General features: G+C 38.2%; 1 protein-coding gene across 1 annotated transcript; it reads right to left on the bottom strand.

Annotated features, from left to right (window-relative positions):
- Positions 1-3,188: 3,188 nt before the first annotated feature.
- On the bottom strand, positions 3,189-9,988 carry zfand5a (zinc finger, AN1-type domain 5a). Its single transcript, XM_051893983.1, has 6 exons — positions 9,781-9,988; positions 7,562-7,720; positions 7,059-7,158; positions 6,816-6,919; positions 4,698-4,829; positions 3,189-4,610 (listed from the first exon to the last, which is right to left on the bottom strand). Exons 2-6 carry the CDS (start codon positions 7,716-7,718, stop codon positions 4,462-4,464), a joined length of 642 nt encoding a protein of 213 aa, XP_051749943.1. The 5' UTR covers positions 7,719-7,720; positions 9,781-9,988; the 3' UTR covers positions 3,189-4,461.

Genomic DNA, 9,988 nt, shown 5'->3' with positions numbered 1-9,988 from the left:
TTTACTCATCCTCATGTCATTCCAAACCTGTATGACTTTCTCTTTTCTGTGAAATACAAAAGATAAAATTTTGAAGAATGTTGGTAACAAAACCATTATGGTTAGGCTACCCTTGACTTCTTTTGTATGGACAAAAAAAAAGAAAAATGACATTTGTGTGAATTGTCCCTTTAATAACAATAACGTTGTAAGACACTGATGTCTCTCTTTCATCAGGATCTCACTGAATTAAATTAAAATCAATTAGAACTATTAAAAAGTTCATAAAACATATTTAAAGAGAAGAAAAAGCTTTGTCCTTAATTCATAGGATCCAGGCTTTGTATCTGTTTTGTTAAATGGTCCTTTAATTGCCTATAATGAAATGTACCATAGTTCTTACTAGCTCATGCTATGAATCCAAAGTTTAACTGTAGTTCTATTTAAAAGGTTAGTTCACCCAAAAATGAAAATTATGTTTTTAATTACTCACCCTCATGTTGTTTCAAACCCGTAAGACTTTCGTTCATTTTCGGAACACAAATGAAGATATTTTTTAATGAAATCTGAGCTATTTCTGTCCCTCCATTGACAGCTACACAACTAGCACTTTAACGCTTCAAAATTTTCATAAAAAGATCGTAAAACTAATCCATATGAACTGAGTGGTTCAGTCTAAATTTTCTGAAGAGAAACAATCGCTGTATATGCTGAACAGATTTAATTTAGGCTTTTATTCACATATAAACATTCATCAACTCACACATCAGTTGTGGTAAATGGAAGCTCAAGCACGTTTGCTCAACGCGTGCGAGAACCAATGAGGTTCATTCTCACGATTCCAGCAGGTTCAGTTGAGCTTCTGTTTAGGTTCACTGATCAATGTTTATATGTGAATACAATGCTAAATTAAATCTGTTTATCATATAAAGCGAGCAATGGAGGGACAGAAATCGCTCAGATTTTATTAAAAATATCTGTGTTCCGAAGATGAATAAAAGTCTTACGGGTTTGGAACAACATAAGGGTGAGTAAATGATGACAGAATTTTCATTTTTTACACTGTCACAGGTAAAAGTTAACAATGCTAATAATAGCAAAGTTTTTAATACATTTCTGCCAAAACACCATATTTCTTCAGTGTTAGTAGCTGCAAGGTAAATTATTATAATGTTGGTGCTGGATTGACAGTCTTGTAGCCTAATTGTGTGCAGTGTAAGTGTAGCCTTATTGGCATTTTCCTATTTACTGGTCATGTAGCTACATCTAAATTTACCACAAAACATGTAATGTTCTTCTTTCACACGACAGAAGCAGCACTGTGCGGGTGAGACTGATCTTGATCTGCTTTCGCGCTGCGGGTAGTGCCATTTCGTCACTTATTTTGGAGTATTTGCCTTCTTGCAGTTTTTTTTTTCTTTTTTTCTTTTAAGCACCTAATACGGGGAGGAGGAGGCCTCTCTCGCTTCTGCCTGTCAGTACATGATGGGCCAGTCCTTGGCAAAAAATAAAATAAAATAAAATAAAAATAAAAATAAAAAACTTGTACCGGCCCCAAAGTGCGATACAAGGGAAAATGCCCGGTATGCCAGATTAGCAGTCCAGCCCTGGAGGATGAGAGGGTTTGTGAACTTCACAAACCCTCTCATCCTCCGGGGCTGGACTGCTAAAATGTGAACTCGCTGGCACTGCCCTAGTTCAGTGCATCTGTCATAATCTGGTTAGGCTTTGTTGACAGGCCAGCCTTTCTCATTGTACACAGATAAAAAAAAACAACAACCTCAAACTGAAAAATAAAGTTTGCTACCTTAAAATTCTCATTACACTTTCTATCATTAATTATTGATGGAGAAATTCAGTATGAAACAATGGAAACATAAAATTGAGCATAAATGACAAATTATTGTGACAAGTTAACATACATACATTTCTTGTTTTTAAACTTGAAACAAGAAAAAAATATATCTGCCAATGGGGAAAGAAAAAAAATTAATTCAAAGGAAAAATAACTTTTTGCAGTGCATATATATATATATATATATATATATATATATATATATATATATATTAGTGAACAAAGGTCAATGTACTCCATTCCCTTCTCCACTATTTTGTCCTACCTCTTAAAACTTTTTCCCAAAGCCTACATTTTCCTTGTAATGACCATAATGCCCATTCACGTTTTAATTCCTTCCAGCACAAGCTTCGTAATTTGCTTTCATATGAAACTCTTTCTTTAAGCTCCTCTGCCTCATGGTCATGAGCCTTGCCCTTTTCTCCTCAGTTAAACTCATGACTGAGAAACCAATTTACATCCTCTGACTTGCACAAGGATTAACGTGGGAAGCAAGTGCAGAATTCTGTGCGAGAACCCATCTGCTCCCCTGCTGAACAATTCCAACATCCTGCTTTTAATTCAGTAACACAGGTCATTTATTTTTGCCTGTGATACAAAGTTCTTAGCCACACTGTTTTTCTGATCACTCACTTTCCTGTTTAACATTGCCTTAATATACACTCAGAATAACTCTTTGTACCCTCGGTCATTGTGCCCCTCCTCCTGACGCCTGTCTACACACAGTGGCGTAGTCATCTGCCCTCAACATCTGTCACCACCCGTCACTGTGATGTCATCCTCCTAGACCGGCTTAACGCTCAGCCCCCTCTGTACAAATACTGAGAGCCATGCACAGATGCTGACTGGTCAGAGTCTGACAATAACACAAAATGACTGGATGGTGTCAGACAATGATACAAAAAGATTTTCTTTTAAGGCACAGATATGTACTTCGAAAACAAGAAAGGAAATGTATATCTGAAAATCCTGCATTTTTGAATGAGGGTCCACACCACCTGTTGTCACTCCTTAAGAGGGTGACACACACCTCTCCAGCTGTTACTAGGTCAGGCAAGGACTGTCAAATCTGCTTTGGTTGCGAGTACAGAAGTGCTAAAGGTTGTCAGGACAGCTGCCATGAAAACAGGATGTCTTTGCGTCAGCAGACGGGACAGGTGTGCAAAACAAATGACATCTGAAAAGCCATTCAGATGTCAAGGAATCTACAGTTTGGGGCCTCTGCTTTCAAATATGAAGCGTGTTATTCAGTATAAGAATGCATAAAAATTACTCATTTAAAAACAATTACCTGCATGGCGTTGAGGAATTATCCCCAAAATACAACAATTGAACAGAACAGCTTGACTGCATATTTTCTCTCTGTATATTTTTATTTACAATACTTTTTAATGCCAGGTAAAAGGATTAAATGCAATACATAAATATGAACATAGTAATGTTTGTTTTTTTTCATACAAATTTGCATATAACTAAAGGCTGAAATTCAACATACTCTCAACAGATACATCTTTTTTTTTTTTAAGGAAACCTCACTCCCTACAGAAGAAAAGACGTTTATATACACACACACAACACATGCACTCGCAAAAGATTAACATATGCAGACACACAAAAATGACAGGTGCATTGTGGATGCATTTCAAAACAAAAAGAACAATGTTTCACAGACTCAGGTCTGACTTTATGCCTATACTATTGCGGTGTTGCAAATTCACTGTCTAAGGAGGTTTAGCTCATCTCACTTTGACAACAGGAAGAAGGGCTTGTGCGCAAATTTCCCCACCATGCGCACAAATACACTCACACGGAAACCGACTGCACCACCTCAGTCTTATTAAAGAGTCTATGTCATTTTCACACAAAATTAACAAAAATAAAACTCATATAAATTCCCAGACCACTGAAACTCTAAAGCGCAGTTGTGACAGATTGGAGGTTATTGGTTCTAGAATGTGGGAATAGAGTTGACACAGCTGAAAAAAACAAAACAAATTACTTCTGATGAATCTCAATCTTTCATTCTAAAACAAAGAAAAGGTATGATGTCACAGTAGCAAGTTCACATTCTAAAATAATGGTAAATAAATGGCCTTGACGACTGGGCGGCCCCACATTCCAATAGATTTTGTTAGAACAGACTGTAATGACACACTGCAGTTTAGCAGACCAGCACATGCAGCACACACCATCAGGTAGAGCTTTGACACATCTCTTGAAAATCCAGCGTCTTTCATGATAAGACAAAGGCTAAACACTAATTACTCAGAAACTACACGGCCACGTTTTGGCACAGAGTATCTGCCACTCCCATTGCGTGAGGGCGGGAACAAGCAAAAAAAACAAAACAATAATAACAGCTAAAATTTCCTGAAAGGTGTCCTATGCTTTAGAAAAAAGAATATGCGAGAATAACTAGCATAAAACACCACAGAGAGGAGAGGAAAAAAAACAAAACGGAAAGAAATTAATACCTATTAGAAAACCAAAATCTGTCAGATCGTTCATGCATGAGCTTCAGACGGTACAGTTCTCTCGTTTTCTTCTTAAGGTGATCGAAAAACACAAGTCCGTTTTTCAAGTCGTCCATTTTATCCACCAGTGTTCTTGGAGAAAGAGGGAAAAGCTTATATTCTCTGGATCTTATCGGCCACCACTACTGGATTCTCCTTACGGATCTTAGCAGCGGCTTCCGCCTTGTAATCATATGTGCAGTTGTGCTTGTCTGAGTACCGGTGAATTCCACAGAACAGATTACCACATCGACAGTCAAAACCTGTAAAACAAGAGGAAAAATAAGCTCCATTCATAGACATGCACATATATCAAACTAATAACAGAATGAGCAATCCACGAGCCTCACCTGTTAGGCCGACTCGCTTACGGCAGGTAAAGCATCTATTTTTCTTAGGTTTGATGGAGTCTGGGCTCTTGCCCTCATCGCTGCCCTGAGTCACAGCGACGGGGGAGTAGGAGGAGGTGGGCTGTGTTATAACTGTGGGAAGAATAGAGACAAGAATGATTGAAATTAAGCGGTTTCAATGTGGCATGGGTGGATTCTGGAAGCAGTTTGTGGGGTTTAAAAGAAAATGAGTACGGTCGCAATTTTATAGGGCTGTTTCCTAAAATAGGCTCTGCCACAAACCCCAAAGTCCCAATTTCTGTCAGAATAAAGTTATTAACACTGCATGAACTTAAGACTATAATCACTAAACAACTCGCATTAAAACTGGAGCAGGCCCAAAGATGGTTTTGTTTGTTCTTGGGTCTGGGCTGACAACAGGAGTAGATATCTAAAGAATGGGTATGTATGATCCCAAAATACTTCTGGCAATTTATAGCAGTGAAATTCTTCTTGGTATAAAGAGGAACTGACAAAATAGAGCTCATTTTTGAAAAATTCCATTACAAACATTATAAATTCCACCCTGACATGAAGCAGCAAGACTGTTCACAATTTTTTACATATTATTATAAGGGTTGTGAACAATTTTAGTTAGTTTACTATTTCATTCTGCTTTCTAAAGACTAGTGAGAAATCATGAGATCAAATACAATTATTTTATTCTAATGACAACACACATTAACAGTATCTACATGTAGTTTTGTGGAAAAAAAAAAAAAATTAAATTTTTTTTTTTTTTTTTTTTTTTTAAAAAGTAAATATTTTCCAGAAAATAGAAACAATTATTTAAAGCTGCAGTCTGTAACTTTTTTGTGTAAAAAATTTACAAAATGTATATAATAAGTGAGTACATCATGAATCGATTTTCCAAACTGTGTTTTTGTCTTATCCTGAATCGCTATAGTACACCTATAATAAGTGTTTATATTCGGACTATTTTTAGACCAGTCGGGTCACCACTGCTGTGGAGTAGCCCAGTACCTGCGGGACTCGTCATAGACATAAACAGAGAGAAGTAGCTCTGGCTACAATGTTCTTCCGCAAGACACATGCAGTTTTGTTTATTAACCGCTAGAGCTCCAAAAGTTACGGACTGCAGATTTTTTATTCAGTTGTCTTTGCAAGAAATCACATTACATTTTTTATATTAAAGGATTAGTTCACTTTCAAATAAAATTTTCCTGATAATTTACTCACCCCCATGTTATCCAAGATGTCCATGTCCTTCTTTCTTCAGTCGTAAAGAAATTAAGGTTTTTGATGAAAACATTCCAGGATTATTTTCTTTATAGTGGACTTCAATTGGCCCCAAATGGTTAAAAGTCAAAATTACAGTTTCAGTGCAGCTTCAAAAGGCTTTAAACGATACCAGACGAAGAATAAGGGTCTTATCTAGGAAACAATTGGTCATTTTCTTTAAAAAAAAAAAAAAAAGTATATGCTTTATAAACACAAATGATCACCTTGCAAGTGCTTCCGCCAGAAATCAAAAATCTTACGCTGTATGTCCTACACCTTTCCTATTTAACTTACGGATAAACGGAACTAGCGCCACATTCATTCCATAAGTTGAATAGGGAAGGTGTAGGACATACAGCGGCGGAAGCACTTGCGAGGCGATCATTTGTGTTTACAAAGCATATACATTTTTATTTTTTTAAAGAAAATGACCAATCGTTTCGCTAGATAAGACCCTTATTCCTCGTCTGGTATCATTTAAAGCCTTTTGAAGATGCACTGAAACTGTAATTTTGACTTTCAACCGTTTGGGGCCAATTGAAGTCCACTATAAGGAGAATAATCCTGGAATGTTTTCATCAAAAACCTTAATTTCATTTTGACTGAAGAAAGAAGGACATGGACATCTTGGATGACATGAGGGTGAGTAAATTATCAGGAAATTTTTTTTTGAAAGTAAACTAATCCTTTAAGTATAAATACTTTATATTTCAGAAATTGAGTCCATTACAAGAGGATCATCATGTTTGGTGGTTTCAAACGCCCTGTGTTAGTCTAAACAAGGAGCTTTGTAAGTCTACTTCAGAATATATTTTTATCATATTTAATTGCAATTACCTGGTTCAACAGCCTCAGCTTTAGGAGACAGGGCCCTTTCCTCTCTAGAAATACTCATTTCTGTCATCTGTTGTGTCACCGGTAAGGAGGTTGAAGGAATACTACTGCAAAAACAAACAGGTGGGGTTTCAGTACCTGGCTTTTCTTGTAAGACAGGAGATCATTCAAATGTCAAGCAGCTGAATGTAAAATGCATTTTCTCATTCTGAGGTTTAACAACAAACAAACATGTGAAGTACTCACTCTCTCATGGTATCTGCACTGGGTGCAGGTGAGGGCTCTGCTTTGTTTATGCTGGCTTCTAGTCTCTGTATAGCGGAGGCCTCTGCTGAGGGGCTGCCAGCTGGTCCAACAGAACACAAAGACAAATCACAAACAGTGCACAGGTGCAGCTGTGCTACAGTGTACAAAAGGCCTGTGAAACAAAGCAGTGCTTTCTACAAAACAAGTGCAGCTTATTACAGTTTCTCAGGGAAGACCCAACATTGAGCTAGAGACCTCAAAAAAAATTTAAACTCTTAAACGACTCAGCTATCACTGGGGGCAAATGGGTCTGAAACATCTTACAAGCAGTAACTATGGTGGTCTGTTATTTCTGTAACAACTTTAATGTCATCGTCTCCAAGAGGTGAAATGAATGAGAGCCCTTATACCATAGTATAACCACATTGTTTGTGTGGTCTGTAACCATAGAGAGAGCTTTCCAGGAGGTTAGACAAACAGGTTAATGTTTCAGTGTGACTTACCCAGGGGGCTCATGGGACTACGATCACTGCTTTGCTGTCTGTTCAGGTGCTCCTTATAGCACACCGAGCACATGCCATTGGTCCTTGGGTTGCCATAGAAACCACAGCCTGTGGTACACAGTATAGGCACAGGACTCTGGTTTGTCTCTTGGGCCATTGCTAATATATCACAAAAGAAAATGGAGACAGAACAGGAGTGGTCTTGTTAATAATGACAGCATTGTGTTTGACTTACATGCACATGCAATGAGTAGGAGATGACTGTTTTCAATGTGCACTCAGCAAGTTTTTGTTTTATGACTAGCTGTTAAACTGTTTGTTTTATTCTTTTATATTTGTATTATACATACACACACGCACTATGATAAGAACAGGCATATTGTGTGTATGTATAATTCAGTTAATAACAAGTAAAGATTACTTCAAAAAACAAAACAATATTAACATACTACACAAAATATGCTGTAAAGAAAGAATGAAAAAGTTATATTCCCTTTTCCCAAAAGCAAATTACATACTGTTAGTAGTAACAACTCTGACAGGTCATGTGACTTCAACATGGCAGCACCCATGAGGGGGACCCACTTCACGTCGAATAAAAGAGCTTTTTCTAGAAATTTGTCCTTGTGTAAATGTACGTGATTTTAATGACATTTCACAAAAGTACGACTCATTTCTTCATGTGTAAAAGTTTTAATTTGCACAAAAGTCACCCTGTGTGTACCTTTAAAGCTTAAGGTTTAAACTTCTCTAGTCTCTAAGCGTGAATACACTGGAAATACCGCTATAATTAAAAGGCCTTGTTTTATCTCAGCCAAAAATAAAGACACAAGCTCCTCAACCACCCTCATCAGGACAGAGTAATTACAGTGGAGTCAACCGACTGACTGGACTAATACCGAGTTCTGCTGCATCTATTCCTAACCACATCTAAACTGAACTGAACTCGCTTCTAATCCGTCTGTCTGTATCCCTAAATAAAGTCTACACATAAAACAGCACGACACTCTCCCACCTAACATGACTAAACAAACGAGTGGGTGTTAAGCGTGATATTCAATTTCAGGACTCAATAAAGGTAAGACATTAAGGCTACATCTGTAATGTCTTATTGTTAAACACAAACAAGCTGTTAGGACGGTGTTCACGTGCTCAATCATGGGAGTCAAGGTACCGACACCAGCTGACAGACACCACTGATCAATAACCGCTCACGGACGCTCGTGCTAGTCAATGCTGGCGGTTAACAACTTTAAACCTTCACTCAACCGAGAATTACAGGCCATTTATCAGTCCACATGACGGGGCAGCTGTGTCTGTGATGTAAAAGAGTGGCTGTCTCAAAACCTGGCGAGCTGATCATCTAGACAGCATTTTGGTTGATCAAGCGCGTGGCTATCTAGGTAGGCAGCTTACTTCTGTCGAATCTCACAGACAAACTAAACTGGGTGGATTGGAGAGGACAAAAGGAACCAGAAAGGCAGGTAAAAGCCCAAAATAGCAAGACATCAAATATCATGTCATCCAAACACAAACACCGCGACTGTGGAGCAGCACTGGCTTTGTTTAATCTTCCTTCTTTGTCCTTTTGCTTCAGGATTTCCTCCCCAGACAGACAATCTGTCCTTTAAACAAACCCGAAACAAAAAGCTAACTGGCTTAGCCAGCTGTTCGCCTGAGTAACTAGTATCATAGAGCACGAAAACGCGAACCTAAACGAGATTTCCTCGAATTTATAATGGCACGGTCGAACAATAAACAACCCACCACACAATAAAGATAATCAGTTGGATTGTGGGTCTATTTCAAAACCCACAGCTGAAATTCTGAATTTAAAAAAAATGAAGAACAAACAGTCGCAATTCGACTTATAGATCGATGTACAAGGTGAAAAAAGTTGGCGATTGTCCGTGTCTGTGTTTTATGAACAGGCGAGTCACGTTCTGTGGCTTGTGATGTTCATGAAGGTGCTGCTGACAACTTGGGACACTTTGTTATTTTAGGGATCCACTCGTAGAACGAAAAAAGCTCGATACCTCGAACAATCCTGCCGTTTATAGATCCAAATGAGCGGTTTAACTCGGTGTGCTACACGTCCTGAATCGGTAATCGTTAATCGCTCCCTTTTTCGGGGTCAGCCAGTCTTTCCGTGATCACAGCGACAAAACCTCTCTCGATTATCGCCTAAATAAAATTCAGACAAACGTTGCAGTGCTTACCTTGGTGGATTTTAAAATCTAATCGGTCGATGAACCTCGGTTAAAGAACAGGGACTCTTCGAAAATGAGTTTGTCTTCCTCCCGAGGCTTTGTGTCGGTGATGTAAATAAGTCAATTCCTCTCCTGTCCTCTCCCCTCCCGACCGAGCTCTCTCTTCTTTCACTCTGTTTGTTTCCTTCTTTAGTAAAGGGGAGTGTCTGATAGCGTC

The sequence above is a fragment of the Ctenopharyngodon idella genome, chromosome 5 (genome assembly GCF_019924925.1).
Source record: "Ctenopharyngodon idella isolate HZGC_01 chromosome 5, HZGC01, whole genome shotgun sequence".
In the NCBI taxonomy this organism is placed as follows: domain Eukaryota; kingdom Metazoa; phylum Chordata; class Actinopteri; order Cypriniformes; family Xenocyprididae; genus Ctenopharyngodon; species Ctenopharyngodon idella.
Note: the sequence above shows the minus strand (reverse complement) of the source record. Positions and strands in the feature narration are given on the sequence as shown.